The sequence below is a fragment of the Enhydra lutris genome, unplaced genomic scaffold, assembly GCF_002288905.1.
Source record: "Enhydra lutris kenyoni isolate GAN:26980312 unplaced genomic scaffold, ASM228890v2 scaffoldscaffold12, whole genome shotgun sequence".
Lineage (NCBI taxonomy): Eukaryota > Metazoa > Chordata > Mammalia > Carnivora > Mustelidae > Enhydra > Enhydra lutris.
In genome coordinates, this window is record NW_019154096.1 from 28,388,598 (window position 1) to 28,405,313 (window position 16,716).

At 37.3% G+C, this 16,716-nt stretch overlaps 1 protein-coding gene across 2 annotated transcripts in view; it reads left to right on the forward strand.

The window, feature by feature from the left end:
• Positions 1 to 16,716, forward strand: part of LOC111144874 (adenosine kinase) — a 531,020-nt gene that overhangs the window by 486,475 nt on the left and 27,829 nt on the right. For both annotated transcript variants that reach the window (XM_022499443.1, XM_022499444.1), the window contains one exon: positions 12,325 to 12,411. In XM_022499443.1, coding sequence (XP_022355151.1) covers positions 12,325 to 12,411 — 87 coding nt within the window. The remainder of the gene's footprint in view (positions 1 to 12,324; positions 12,412 to 16,716) is intronic.

A 16,716-nucleotide genomic window follows, 5' to 3' on the forward strand; every position in this document is an offset into this window, starting at 1 on the left:
ATACCACACCTTCCTTATCCATTCACCTATCGATGCACATCTGGACTCTTTCCATAGTTTGGCTATTGTGGACATTGCTGCTGTAAACATTGGGGTGCACGTGCCCCTTCAGATCACTACATTTGTATCTTTGGGGTAAATACCCAGTAGTGCAATTTCTGGGTCATAGGGTAGCTCTATTTCCAACTTTCTGAGGAACCTCCATACTGTTTTCCAGAGTGGCTGCACATGCTTACATTCCCACCAACAGTGTAAGAGGGTTCCCCTTTCTCCAGATCCTCGCCAACATCTGAAAAGAGACCAGTCTTAAGGAAATTAAAATCTAGTAGAAATAATCATTCAGTAATAACTGTCTTTGAGCACTTACTGCATCCTGGGACTATGATTAAGTCGTGATTCCTACCCACAAGGAGCTCATATTTTAGTAGAGAAAAATGATTGTAAATAAAGTAAAACTATAAATATGATAAGTCCTTTCTTAGAGATACGTGAAGGTTATAAATGATGGCATAAAAGAGGAAGCAGTTAGCTCTGCCTCTGAGCAAGACCATGAGAAGTCAGAAACTGCGTCCAAGAAGACAACCTAACTGAGATTTGGAATGAATCGTGAAAGATGATTTGGGCAATAAAGCAGGTATCTATGTACATAAGTATTTTGAAAAGCGTGACATGTTTGAAAAATTATGAGCGTGACAGAGAAACAGTCACAGCTCAGGAAATGACGAAAGATAAGGTTTAAACAGTAGGCTAGATTCATGTCCTAGAGTTAAGACTTCAATAGAGACCATCAAAGGGTTTGTAATAGAAAAGCATTATCAGATTTTTACTCATGAAAAATCAGTCTGTTCATTCAACAAATTGTGCACCTACAATGCACAAAGCATAGTTCTGGGTACTAAAGATCATCAGTCAAATTGCCTTTCCTGTATGCCTTCTTACCTAAGTAGCCAAGGTTTGTGCCATGAACCCTAGATGCTTCCCCTGGGCACAGCTGATTGAATCAGGGCTAGGAATCTCAACAAGGTTAGACAGTCCATAGATGACCAGTGACATACGAGCTAAGCCACAGAGGAAACCAGTTTTTATAGATATGAGAATGGAGCAAGTGCATAGAAAAAAGCAGAGAGAGAACAGTTTGAATGAACTGCTTAATGTAAAGTTAAAGAGATATGCTTCATGTAGTGAACCTATTAAAGGAATCAGAAACCTCGGAGAGAAGGAAGGAAGAAAGGCAGGCAGACAACAAACAGAGGGGAAATAAGGTTTTAAAGCAGTAATTCCATTTATCATTGTGTTTTGTTTTTGGTCACTTTTCTAAAGATTTTTTTAAAGATTTATTTATTTACTTTAGAGAGAGAGAGCATGCACTCGCACATGAGTGGGGGGAGGGACAGAGAGAGAGAATCTTCACGCAGATGTCCAGGTGAGTATGGAATCCCATGCAGAGCTCCATCTCACAACCCACGAGGTCATGACCTGAGCTGAAACCAAGAGTCGAATGTTTAACCAACTAAGCCACCCAGGCTCCATCTCAGTTACTTTTCTATGGAAAACTATTCTCATATTCAAAGCAAACACTCTTCTACTCTCTTACCTGTCTATATTCAGCTCTGAAGATTTTAACTGACATTTACTTGAAACATTTGTAGAAAATTCAAAGAAAACATGAACAAACTGGGAGGCTTTACTGCAAACAATGATAGTAGTGTTCCATATCAAAACCATGCCTTCAGTAGCAGCAATTTTCAGTGTGAACTCAATCCCCTATACCCAAGAGTCTTATTTTAAAATTAATAATATTCTTGTCCATTTATTCATTAAATGCTAACTATGTGCCAACTTTTGCTCTAAGTGCTCTCTATTTATTAACTGATTTAGCCTCACAGAAGCACTATGAGATAATTACTGTTGTTGTCCCTGTTTGCACATGAGAAAATTGAGGCATAAAGAGTTTGATTTGGTTATGAGCTAGTAAATGGGAATTTACTAGTAATTGGGAATATGAACCCAAGCAGTCTGATATATATTCTTAATACAATATTATACTGCCTCTGTCCTCTGTGGAGTATTTATGTACTTAATTTGGTCAAATTTAGTTACCAGTACAAGGCTTAGAATGGGAATTTAAATGTCAGTTAACTGCTGCATACTGCTTAATCAAAATCTTGGTTTTTTTCCATGATCACCCTTTTTTCAGAAAAAAATGATAGCAACGTTGCTCAAATGGTAACTTTGGAGTCCCATCTTATTGTCTCATTTTTTGGGGGTGGAGGGCAAAATTCTTTGCCACAGGACCCTGAGCAGTTGACAACCTCTTTGAGCCTCAGTGTCTTCATTTATAAAGTCAGGTCAATACTACGTAACCCGTGGGATTGCAGTGAAAGATACATGATAGGAAGCATATAAAGCACTTGGTGCACAGTAAGCATTTCAGTGTCACTTTGCTAGCTCAGAAACTGCAGTTGCATCCCATTGTTTGCTGTGTTAAATCTAAACGTTTGTCTTCCTAGAGATGGCTGGACCCCACCCATCTTGCATTATTTCTTTCCTTACCTTTCTTTCCTTTCCTTATACCTTATAAATGTAAGGTTTACATTTAAATTTGTGTTTTTCTCTGTGCCTCCTGGAATCTTCAAGACCTAGCTTAAATTCAGTCTTCTCCATGAAACCATCTCCAGTTAATTAAACTCACATTGTTTCTTTCCTTCTTTGAACTCCTGTTGCAGTTATAATAAATATTACATTGTATGATATTCACAAATTCTTTCACATGTGCTAGATTTCTCTTTCTGTCTAGATTATAAATTATTTCAGAAGATAGATGATGTCTTGATATTTCTCCCATATCACCCCCAAAGGATCTAGCAGAGTATAAGGAGTGCATGGCAAGTGCTTAACAAATAAGTGTTACCTGATTGAAGAAAATAAGCTCCTAAGAACACTTTATAAAATTATGTATCAATGTATACCAATATGTATTACATTTACACCTACAAACACATAAATGGGGTGGGGGGACATAGCCTTATAGAGAGATCCTGAGCAGCAAAATCTTTGTGTTGTGATACACAGAAATGGAGAAAAGTATTAAACCATATTTTAAGAATTTAAAAAACTTGTATAGTACTTTATATTTGAAAGGGCGCTTTCATAATGTTAATACTTAATCCAGATAAGAACCACAGGAAATAGCTAGAACCAGTATCATCATTTTCCTTTTTTTAAAAATGTATTTATTTGAGAAAGAGAGAGCAAGTACACGTGTATGCAAGTAGGGGGAGGGGTAAAGGTAGGGAGAGAATCTTAAGCAGACTCCTGGATGAGCACAGAGGCCAACATGAGGCTCAATCTCATGACCCTGATCAGGATCATGACCTGAGCTGAAATCAAGAGTCCCAAGCTTAACCAACTAAGCCACCCACGCATTCCTCTCATCTTCTAAGTATAGTTAAACTTGGGTAAGTTTTGTAGTTACTTGTGCAAGGTCTTAAAAAGTAGCATCATTGGGGCACCTGGGTGGCTCAGAGGGTTAAGCCTCTGCCTTCGGCTCAGGTCATGATCTCAGGGTCTTGGGATCGAGCCCCGCATCAGGCTCTCTGCTCAGCAGGGAGCCTGCTTCCTCCTCTCTCTATGCCTGCCTCTCTGCCTACCTGTGATCTCTGTCTGTCAAATAAATAAATAAAATCTTTAAAAAAAAAAAAAAAGTAGCATCATTGACTCTACTCCAAACCCCCCACCATTCTGTCCCTTCTGTATAAGGCTGCCAGATCATCTTTTTAAATCAAAGATAGGATCATGTCACTCACCTGTTTAAAACGTTATCATGGTGGGTGCCTGTGGCATAGTTAAGTGTCAACTCTTGGTTTCAGTTCAGGTCGTGATCTCAGGATCACGATCTCAGGGTCCTAAAATCCAGCCCCAGATCAGGCTCTGCATTCAGCAGAGTATACTTGAGACTTTCTCACTCTCTCCCTCTGCCCCTTACTCCCCACCCCATCGCGCTCCCACATGCATGCTCCCTCTCTCTAAAATAAATAAATAAGTCTTTTTAAAAAATTAAAACCTTCCGATGGTTTCCCATTTTACATAGAATGAAATTCTACCAACCCCCTCCTCGCATAACACATGCACACGGACACTCTTGATCTCCCCACACTCACTACACTGTAGTTAGAGTGGCCTTCTTAACCCTGAACAGGCTTAACTTCACCATGCTTGTTGCCAGCCCAGAGCCTCTGCTCTTGTGTATTCTGCACCTGGATCTTCACATGGCTGGCTCCTTCTTGCTACTGAAGTCTCAATTCAGACATCACCTCCTCAGCAAAGAAGTAACACCCATCGAAATTAATTCACCTCCTCAGTCATACTTCATCACATCATCCTGTTTTGTTTTCCTTGTGGCATTTATTATCTCCAATTATCTTGTTCATTTTTGTTGTTGTTGTTACTTGTATACTGTCTATGCTCACGAGAATGTAGGTCCCATGAGAGCAGGGTTTTTGTCTGTCCTATTCACATCTATATTCCCAGTCTCTGAGTGCCTGACACATGATAAGCTCTTAATAAGTATTTGTTGAATAAAGTAGCTGAATCAAAACCAGACTAAAACCATGGGTCTTTTGAGTCCTAATCCAGTGTTCTTCTAACCATTCTATTTATCCTGCCTTTCATGAAAGCACTTACACCTTTGGAGCTACAATAGGAATTGATGTTCAGAATAATGACATTAACATGTGCTGTACGTTTCCCTATTATCAAAGAAAAATTTCATTCAGTTCAGTAAACTAAACTAATTAAAGCAGGGATGTCATGGTATGTTATTATATTAATACATTTAGAAAGATTTCTAACTAAAAAGACTTTCTGCTTTTTCTTTAGTTAACCAGAAAATTAAATTAACCCAGAGCTCTTCGTTCCCCAAAAGTCCTTGTTAATTAGGATTGTTCTATAAATCTCTATTATTAGTAAAATTTGTCATCTGTTTCATTACCCTGTTTATTAGGGCAGTCTGAGCAGGGTGTCTTTGCTCATATCCTGGTATGTGTATCCTAATGAAAAGAAAAGCATTTCCTGGATTCTCACTTTTTTCCTATTCTTTGACACAGGCATATTTCATGCTCTTTGTATAATAGTTTGGTTTTCTTATGTCAGGTCCCTATAAAACTAGGAATGAAATAATTGACTTGGCTTTTAAGTAAAATAATTAAATTTAAGGTCTACTTAAAAACATTAGTGCTTTGGAATGTTGTGTGTAATAACAGAAGACTGAAAACAACAGCCTAGAAGTCCATCAATAAAGGACTGCTTAAATAGATTACAGTATATCCATACAGTGGACTATTATGCAGCAATAAAAATGCAGACATTCTCTGCTTACCAACACAGAAAGATTTCCAAGTGAAAAAACATGGTCCAGAGCAGCCCGTATAGAAAGATACCTTTTTGTTTAAGAATAAAAAAAGGTGGAGTGCCTGGGTAGCTCAGTCAGTTAAGCCTCTACTCTTGGTTTGACTGATGGTTTCGGCTCTGGTCATGATCTTGGAGTTGTGGCATTGAGCCCCACATCCAGCTCTGCACTCAGCACAGAGTCTACTTCAGATTCTCTCTCTGTCTCCCTTCCACTCACTCACTGTCTCTCTCTCTCAAATAAATAAAATCTTTTGAAAAAATAAAAAGAAAAAAGAAAAATGTGTTTACTTGTATATGCAAGAGAAATCCTAGAAAGTTATACAGAAAAGCGGTAACAGTGATAATCAGGTTGGAAAGCAGTAGGATTAGAAACTGGATGAATAGGAGATAAGAAATGAGAAAGACTTTTTTTATATGATACTTTTTAATAAATTTGTATTTTTTAGCTGTATGTATGCATTACCTATTCAAAAGGTTAAATTAAAAACAAACACAACTAAAAGTAATATGTGAATTTGGACTGGATTGTGTAGTGGGAGGAAAAAAACTGTGAAAGACACTAGGACAATTAATAAAATTGGAATATGGGCTGCTTGGGTGGCTCAGTTGGTTAAGCAACTGCCTTCAGGCTCAGGTCATGATCCCGGAGTCCCGGGATCAAGTCCTACATCAGGCTCCCAGCTCCATGGGGAGTATGCTTCTCCCTCTGACCTTCTCCCCTCTCATTCTCTTTCTCACTCTCTCTTTCTCAAATAAATAAATCAAATCTTTAAAAATAAATAAATAAAATAAAATTGGAATATGGAATATAGATTAGATAAAATAACAATATTAAGTTTTGGGGTTTTTTTAATTTTTAAGATTTTTATTTATTTATTTGACAGACAGAGATCACAAGTAGGCAGAGAGGCAGGCAGAGAGAGAGGAGGAAGCAGGTTCCCCGCCGAGCAGAGAGCCCAATGCGGGCGGGGCTCTATCCCAGGAACCTGGGATCATGACCTGAGCCAATGGCAGAGGCTTTAACCCACTGAGCCACCCAGGCGCCCCAACAATATTAAGTTTTTAAATTTATCAACTGTATCGTGGTTACCTAAAAGATGATCCTTATTCTTAGAAATATACACTGAATTATTAAGAAGTAAAGGGAATGATATAACCAACTTACGCTTATATGGCCTAAAAGAATAAATAATAATATGCACATATATATGGAAAGATTGATGTAAAAAATTTTGGCAAAATGTTAAAAACTCTTAAATCCAGATAAATGTTATATGGGAATTCTCTGTATTTTTCATCAAACTTTTCTGTTAGTTTAAAATTAATTCCAAATAAAAGGTTAAAAAAAAAAAAACAAGCAAACAAAAACATTAATACTCTGAAAAATACCTCATTATAAGAAATGGCCAAAGTAGAGGAGCCTCTTTTAAGAAATCTCAAGAGTTCTGTTTCTTACCTAGTCATACTTCTCACTTTGTGGTGAAGATTTTGCCATCACTTTTCTGTCTTTTCCAAGCCTAGTGATGCTCAGTCAGAGGCAGGGGCAGACATGGTGACTACAGTCTACCTTGAGGTTGAAAATACCTCATCCTGCTATCCATCTTTCCTACACTTTAGAGGTGACGTCAAAAAAAAAAAAAGCAGTGACAAAACATGGCATTTTAACATATCTTGAACAAAGTTTTCTCAGGATATTAATTATCATGGGGTTATAGGTATACAATGCTAAAATATATAGTTAATTTAGTAGCGGTAAGGCTACAGAAGCGTTTAAGCTAGTTGTTTGGCATTGAGTGACTGAATTTTTTTTACCATTTTTTCAGTTAGATACTGTATGGACTTGCTATTTTTCCGTAATTGACATAACATTACACACATGTGAGGATGTTTGACTCTACACAGACTGCCCTTCTAAGTTATGTAGTGGAACTTACATCATAGTAAAGTGAAAAGTAAATTATTTGTTTATATAAACTGTCCAGGGAATGTTTGATTTTTATTATTTTGTATTTTAAGTAAGCTAAATCTCATTGTTCTTGATGAAGGTGCCCTGCGGATCTTATCTAATCAACGATACCAAGCAACTCTGGTATCAACGGAATTGTTCTTTTTTATTTCCTGTCTGCTTAAGGAAGCTCGTGATTTTGTGGTTTTATAAAAATCTGGAAAATATGAATAATAAGTATTACCAATCCTTTTCCTTCTCACTTTACAAAAAGTTTGGAAAGATTTGAGAAACAATAGTTCTGACTTACCTTTTTTTTTGTTTTAAGATATAAAAAATCATTTAGGGTTCCTGGCTGCTCAGTCAGTACAGCCTGCGACTTGTCCTCCGGGTTGTGAGTACAAGCCCCACATTGAGTGTAGAGATTACTTAAAAATAAAATCTTTAACAACGAGGGGAGCCTGGGTGGCTCAGTGGGTTAAAGCCTCTGCCTTCAGCTCAGGTCATGATCCCATTGTCCTGGGATTGAGCCCCACATCGGAGCTCTGCTCAGCAGGGAGTCTGCTTCTCTCTCTCCCTCTGCCGGCCTCTCTGCCTACTTGTGATATCTGTCTGTCAAATAAATAAATAAAATCTTAAAAAAAAAAAAAACTTTAACAACAAAAAAAAGATCATAAGGTATAAAGAAATCACTAATTCTTTTTATTAGTAATTCCATATAGTATTAGTAATATTCCCCACATTATACACTTTTCAGAAACTTTTTATCTGAGTATCATTGACACACAGTGTTATATTAGTTTCAGGTGTACAACAGAGTGATTCCACGGCTCTGTATTATGCTATGCTCACCACAAATGTAGCTGCCATCTGTCACCATACAACACTATTCCAGTACCATGGACTATATTCATAATAGCCAAGATATGAAAGCAACCCAAGGGTCCACTTATAGATGAATGGATAAAGAAGACATGGTGTGTGTGTGTGTGTGTGTGTGTGTGTGTGTGTGTGTGTAATGGAATATTATGGAACCATAAAAAGAATGAGATTTTGGCTATTTGCAACACCATAGATGGACCTAGAGGGTATTGTGCTAAGTGAAAGAAGTCAGAGAAAGAAAGAGAAATACCATATGATTTCACTTATATGTGGAATCTGAAAACAAAACAAATGAATAAAAAAACAAAAAGCGGAACATCAGACTTACAGATACAGAGAACAAACTGATGGTTGCCAGAGGGGAAGTGAGATAGGGGGATTAGCAAAATGGGTGAAAGGGAATAGGACATACAGACTTTCAGTTATGGAATGAGTAAATCACCAGAATAAAAGGCTCTAACTTATCTTAAACTCTTATTTAGAATCATTTGATCAGAATGTCATTTTTCTACAACTAAGAAAGCTATTTTTGCTACTTCTTCCCACAGCTACCCCAGGCCCATTTCACACCTAAGAAAATGAGGTCCAAGTGAGTGTTCTGGGCCTCATTGGCTAAATAAGATTCATGCCTATGAGTGTATCTTAAGATTTAGTGAGGTATTTCATCTGTTCATACAATAAATTGTCTAGAAGGCTGTGGGATAGGTCATGCTAGTGAAATTAGTTGTGTGGGTTTGTGTGTGGGTTTTTTTTTTTTTTTTAAGATTTACTTATTTATTTGAGAGAGAGAGAGAGCATGGGGGAGGGGAGGAGATAAAGAATCTCAAACAGACTCCATGTTGAGAGCAGAGACAGACAATGTGCGGCTGGATCTCACAATCCAAGATCATGACCTGAGCCGAAATCAGGAGTCAGATGCTTAACTGACTGAGCCACCCAGGTGCCCCATGTGGGGGTTTTTAAATAGCTCTATAAATTAACTTAGTCTTTTCATTTCAAAAAAAAATCAGAAGTGCCAGGGCGCCTGGGTGGCTCAGTGGGTTAAGCCTCTGCCTTCGGCTCAGGTCATGATCTTAGGGTCCTGGGATCCAGCCCCTCATTGTGTTCTCTGCTCAGTGGGGAGCCTGCTTCCCCCTCTCTCTCTCTGCCTGCCTCTTTGCCTCCTTGTGATCTATATCAAATAAATGAATAAAGTCTTAAAAAAAAAAAGTTCCAGCAATGTAACTGAACTTAAATATTGCTGAATATTATTTAATCCTTCAATAATTTAGAACACATTTCAGGATCTTGCAAACTTTCAGGGTCATTATTTTGAAAGGAGCTCTCATAAAATAACTCTAGATACAGAAGATAATAGAGACTGGACTGTATCCATACCAATTCATGACAGCTCTCATATAGTCTTGAAATTCTTATATATTTATTTGCATTAGTAAATTGAAAAGATGTCCACAATAGCCAAACTGTGGAAGGAGCACTGAGATGCCCTTCAACAGATAAATGGGTAAAGATGATGTAGTTCATGTATACAATTGGAATATTACTCAGCCATCAGAAGGGATAAATATGCACCATTTACATCGATATGGATGGAACTGGAGGGGATTATGCTGAGTGAAATAACTCAAGCAGAGAAAGACAATTATCGTAAGGTTTAACCCATATATGGAACACAAGGAATAGCATGGAGGACGACAGGGGAAGGAAGGAAAACTGAATGGGAAGAAATCAGAGAGGGAGACAAACCATGAGAGACTCTGGACTTTGGGAACCAAACTGAGGGTTACAGAGGGAGGGGGTGGGGGAGAGGGTAACCCGGTGATGGGTATTAAGGAGGGCACATGTAATGATGAGCACTGGGTATTATACACAACTAATTAATCTTTGAACACTACATCAAAAACTAATGATGTCTATATGTTGGCTAGTTGAACGTTAAAAAAAAAGTAGAAAAGATGAAAAATAATTCTTTATATTACAAGAAATTGAACTTTTGTGTCACCTAAGGATAAAACATCTCAAGAATATACACGTATATCCAGAAAACTGCATTCATTTAGAATTTGCAGTAGTTTCGACCAAGAAGTGATGATTCTCAAGAACAAAGTTCAAACTAATCTCTTCCATTTTGAATTAGGTTCTATTCATGAATAAAGATTTACCCCACAAAAAAATCCATGATTTTTTCAAACAAAGAACTCAAGGAATTATATCTAATTATGGCTTACTTACCATTTGTATGTAATTATTTTTCAAATCTATAATCCAGTAATTAATCCTTAAATTAACACTTACATTACCTAAAGTGTTTTATAGACATATTTTATTATTACATAATGTAACCCTATTATAAATGGTAAAAAGCGTCATTAACTTAGCTCATTTTACTTATTTAGTGGCTGTTTGTTCTGACTTTATAGTTGTTAATTCTCTTTATAGTATGACTTGTACTTGTAAGTAATAAAATCAGATTTCTTTATAAATATTTATGATATAGTCATTTTTCCTAAATCAGACGGTAGCCCTTTCCTAATTATTTCTAGTAAAGTCTGGTTACTTTTTTTTTTTTTTTTTTTTTTGCCTGTGTAGCAGTGTGTACTGCATACTCCCTAGAAAATTTAATCCTGGATATTTATGCCTTAACTTCCAATTAATCAAAATCCTGCTAACTATCATGTAGGTCCTGGTGTTACAAAGTGTGGAAAGTTTGTTACTTAAGGAGTTTATTAATTTTTTTAAGATTATTTATTTATTTATTTGACCGAGATCATAAGCAGGCAGAGAGGCAGGCAGAGAGAGAGGGTGAAGCAGGCTCCCTGCTGAGCAGAGAACACGATGAGAGGCTGATCACAGGATCCTGAGATCATGACCTGAGCTGAAGGCAGAGGCTTTAATCCACTGAGCCACCCAGGTGCCCCACTTAAGGAACTTAAATAGATGTTTCTGATATGGAGTCTTCTTAGCATCTACAGTCATATAGTCAAAAGGGATCACTAAGTGAAGAATCCTCTTCTTGAATGTCAATCTTTCCAGTAGGATTTTTTTTTTCATTATCATATCTGTGCTTATCTCTGTTGAAAGTATCCATTAGTACCAGGTAACAAAGGACAGAATATGCTCTTTGAGATTGTTAGGTTCTTTATTAAGACCCTACAGTGCTCAATATCTCCTTTTCCCTCTCTCTCGATCTTAGGTGAGACTGAAGTTTACAAGTTTTGCCCACATCTGTCCCCATGATGGATGCAAATTTGTGATTTCAGAAGTTCCAGCCACCAATAAAAAGCACCGTCCAATCTTTTGCAGATGGCCAAATTTCATCACAGATAATTCCATTCCACTGTCATGTGCCAAGCTTAAAGGACTGTATTAGGTTACTTTATAGTCAGAACAACTGCCCTGGTCCAGACTGCTATAAGACAAGAACCCATTGAACTGTCCCTTTTGTTCTAAATGGCTTTCCCTCTTCCTAGTTGACAGATAGTTTAAAGGAAATAGCGACTCCTTTGTAAAAAGTAACTGGATTCAGTTTTTTATAATAAGCCAAGTAAAATCAGTAATTCTTAACATTGGCATAAAGAATTATAACAGAATAGTAGTTATGTTTTTATTATGCCATTGTGATTTTCTGTAGAAAAACATCCAAGACTTGTTATTTATATATTTTAAATTTACAGCTCTTTAACTGTATCCAAGATTTCACTGCCAAGAATGCAGTCAGGCTGGAAGCTTTATTAGAGATCCTGTCCTTACAAACACTTTCTTTGCCTCATAGTTTCTGTTCAAGTATTTATACTGTCCAAAAATGTACTGCTGTGGTTTACAGTCATTCCCACAATATGTGATCTTTCTAGGTATAAACTCTAACAAAACATATGCAGTATCTGTGTGCTGAAAATTACCCGAAAAAGCATTGTTTACAGATGACTTTGCACCCTAATTCCTAAGTACTCATGTACAGAGTATGGAACTCATGCTGTTTCTCTCTTTGAATGATGAATGATGAAGGAGCTTCAGACTTTACTAGGTGAGTTTCTGTATTGAGTGTTACAAAGAGACGTCAGTCTGCCTTTCTTTGGCTCTACTTGCAGAAAGTGAAGTCACCGCTTTTGCTGTCTTGGATCAAGACCAGAAAGAAATTATTGATACCAATGGAGCTGGAGATGCATTTGTGGGAGGTAAGGATTCATTTATTTCATACTTATAAGTTAAACATTTCCTTTAACCCTTGCCTCTACTACATAGCCAAGATTTATGAATTTAATAATTTCGTCTTTTAAATAATTAACTCCTAATGTTGTTTCCATATGCTGCTATAGCTGTATTATGAAGATATTTTACTATGGGAAAAATACTTATTTTGGGCTCAAAGATAATTTGCAGTTGTGCTGTAACCCAGTCATTTTCACAAGTTTAGTTGTGTCTACGAGGATATTGCATAAACAAGCTGTATCAAGTACAGTATATAGTATATTCTTAGGCCTTCAGGCTTAAATGTGAACACATTGTTGTTCTTTAAAAGAAGTTGTGGTGAATATTAACTAAGGATGATGTCTTCAGATTATATCATTTGATTAAAACATCTGTTTCTAATGCAATAGTTAAGTGTTCATAAATGTACTAGGAAGGATTATATTTTTTTCTGGTCCAGGGTTAGTAAAAAATAGCACAATTTGTAAGAACTAAGTCATTTTTAGAACAAGTACTCTAAGATGAAGACAGTTGGAAGATTCTTGGCTTGATGAATCAGATTGATCTAAAATCTGGTTCAGGGACGCCTGGGTGGCTCAGTTGGTTAAGCAGCTGCCTTCGGCTCAGGTCATGATCCCAGCGTCCTGGGATCGAGCCCCACATCGGGCTCCTTGCTCGTCAGGGAGCCTGCTTCTCCCTCTGCCTCTGCCTGCCATTCTGTCTGCCTGTGCTCGCTCTCTCTCCCTCTCTCTCTCTGACAAATAAATAAATAAAATCTTAAAAAAAAATAAAATAAAATAAAATCTGCTTCAAAAGTTCTTTTAATATGTCTAAACCACTTCTAGTGGTCCCTAGAAAGCTTTAGATTCCCGAATGATAATCCAGAAGAGTCCTTCTTGATCTCTCTTTATTTCTTACAACATTGAGTTGAACAAGGAACAAAGGCAAATAGAATTGACTATTGATTATCCTCCTTTCCTTGGAAGATAATTTGAATCATGGGAAATTTAAATTATATGATAGTTTTAACATAGTATTGTTTCAAATATAGATACTCATTTGTCTTAAGGATCTTTTTCACCAATAGAACTTTCTCATATTTCCTTCTTTGAAACTTCATGCCTACTCTTCAATGAGCTATTAACCAGTAGACTCATAGCATGCCTCATGCCCTATTCTTTTGGAAAGAGTGCATACCACAGATAACATTCTACTTTACTGTCATGCTTGTATCTTTTGTGTCTTTGTTCTAAAAGGCCTCCTCATCGATTAGAATGTTTTCCAGCTATTTTTCCTAAGCTGTATTTCTTCAGACCTATAAATCCATGTAGGCTAAAAATATCTTATCCAGAATTGGACTAAATTCTGTAATACATTAAGGAAACACTATGGATTTCTTTTTTTTTTCCCCCCTCCCAGCCCCTACACTATGGATTTCTTGTGTAAAATTGATTAAATCAGGAATCTCGGTACCTAACCTTTAAACTTACCACTTGTGTGTGCATTATTTAAGTACTTCAAATATTTAAAACAGTAAATATTCTGGTTTTTTTTTTTTTTTTTAATGTTTAGTAGGGTACATTGTGAAGCCATCATAAATACGATGGTGACCTAATTAGTCACGACCTGGATCCTGGGCTACCTAGCCCTGTAAAAACAGATTCCTTTACAAACAGCTAACTACCTATAATGTTCCCAATACTAGGTAAGAATGTATGGACTTTCTGAGGGGGAGAGAGAAGTCATTCTTAGGTACTGAAGTGGAATAGCTAGCTACCCATTTGTATTGTGGTGAGGATAATAAATGAACTACCTCACCAAAGCACTTGGGCTCTCTGTTATAGGATTTTTCAATCTCTTTTTTATCTCACTCTATCTGCCTATGTATTTATTGTCAGGGTACAGGGAAGTAAGTAGCAAGGGAAGAGTATGGAACAGGGAGCCACATGCTTTTTTTCTTTTTTTTTAAGGGCCAGATAGTGAATATTTTAGGTTTGCAACTGCTGTACAAGCTGTATTGCATATTATTCTTGTTTTGTTTGTTTGTGTGCTTGCTTGCTATTGGTTTAGGTTTTTTATAACATTCTAAAAACATAAAAACCTTTTGTAACTCTCCAGTTATACAGAAACAGGCCATAGGCTGGATTTGGCCCTCAGGCTCTAATTTGTCAACCCCTTGTGTAATATGTTGGCAGCTTCCTCACTTAATTCACTTTCATCATACCTTGGATCCAAACACTAGGTTTTACTACATGCTGTTGAAATCACTATAGAGAAAGTGGAAGGCAGGCTGACAGTAGGCAGGGCTTTACTGGTAGCCATTTTTCTCACTTTAACCCTACTCTGATCAGTTTCCAGGATAATCAGATCCTGAAAGACTGAGTCATGCCATGACATGAACACTCTAATGTCATTTTAGCATTGAAATATTGGCGTGTTTAGCGCATGCTGTGTAAGTCAAGCTATACAGTATAGCAATAGAGAACATTTATATAGCACTTATTAGCCAGTAAGCATCTTTAGCATTTTACATATAGTAACTCATTTAATGTTCATAAAAGCTTACTGAAGTAGTGCTTTTTTTTTTTTAAGATTTATTTATTTCTTTGAGAGAGAGTAAGCATGTGTGCACGAGCAGGGGGGAGGGGCAAACGGAGAGGGAGAGAAGCTGACTCCACCGAGTCCAAGCCCAAAGCAGGGCTCAATGTCATGACCCTGAGATCACGACCTGAGTTGAAATCAAGAGTTAGGACTCAACCGACTGAGCCACCCAGAAGACCCTACAGTAGGCTATTAATAACCCCATTTTACTGATGAGACAACTGAGACACAGAGGGATTAGGTAACTTCCACTAAGTCTCATAGCTAGAGAGTAGCGGAGCCAAGATTCAATCCAGGCAGTCTGGCTTCAGAGTCAGTGCTCTTACTGCACTGTATTGCTTCCCTAAACTTACAGGGCAATCTCATCATTAGGACAGAGAGCCACAGACCAGCCTTACTAACAAAAGCTGGGTTTTGCCAAAGAGAATCTTTCTGTTATCTGAGTAGATGATTTCATGTATTGAACAGGAGCTTTTGTTATCTGATAGGATTCTGAGGACTCTAGGGTAAGACTGTTGCAGAAAAAAAAAAGGGAAAGGGAAAATAATCGAAGGACTATAGTCCCGGGTGAGTTTGAGCCAGGAGCTTTTTTGCTAAGCAGTAGAATTGATTGCATTACAGAGATACAGAAAGACAGATCATAAACTTGCTGGGTCAGCATGGAATCTGAATACAAGGAGCAGTATGAATCAACCATTTAATAGCACCAGGCTAATGCATCCCATTTTACAATAGAGATGGTTTTATCAGTTGGAAGTACTAAAAAAATTCATTGGTTAAAAACCCCTACTTCCATCTCTACACTAGGGAAGAAAGCCTTTCTACTAGGATTGGAAATACTCCAGCTATTGAAACATACTTCTCTACCTTGAACATGAATGAAGAGGCAATGGCAACTCTTGCATTTATTATGTAGTTTCTTTTTCTTTGGTCTATTTTATTGCCTGATTAACATATCTCCTCTCCGATTGACACATTCTATCTTTAGATAATCTATTCCTCCTATTACTTTTTAAGTTTTGCTGGCTTAAGAATATTTCTGTCTTTTATGACTTTGCATAACTGTATTCCAGTCCCAGTTTCAAGTTCTTGGGTAAAGCATCACTTCATCTACCATGTGCTAATTACATATCCTAGTACCAGAGTGCCATGTGTTCTTATTAGCCACATAAGAGATATATGACTATAGTACATCATAGATTTTCTGTATAATTTTAAAATGAGTAACCCACATGTACATAAACTAAATTCATAGTTCCATCTCAGGGGTTCAGTAACAGTGACAATTCCCTCTAGCCTCTACAAGCATGCCTCCTTGTTCTATTTGGAGATCTTAAGCACTCTGTAACATTTGCCCTTTATTTGTCCGTAGTCAGGCCTGATGGAACTACCCTTTTCACATGCTCCCTCAAAAGCCCAAGTGCTACGATTGTACCCTTGGAAATGGAGACAATTCTGTAATCTCTAAGTGTGATTTCCTAATTTCCCAGGTCAGGAGAAAATTTCTTCCTGTTGTCCTGCTGTGCTTTGTCACAGCAGGTCTGCCTTTTCATTTGGAACCCTCTTTGTCACTGCCATAGTAACAAATGGAAACATTGAGAACATTTTGTGACAGGCACCGTCATTGTTCCCGGTGAAATCTCTTCCCCTGTGTCTTCCCAGTAAATGAAACTGAGAAGAAAAATCATAAC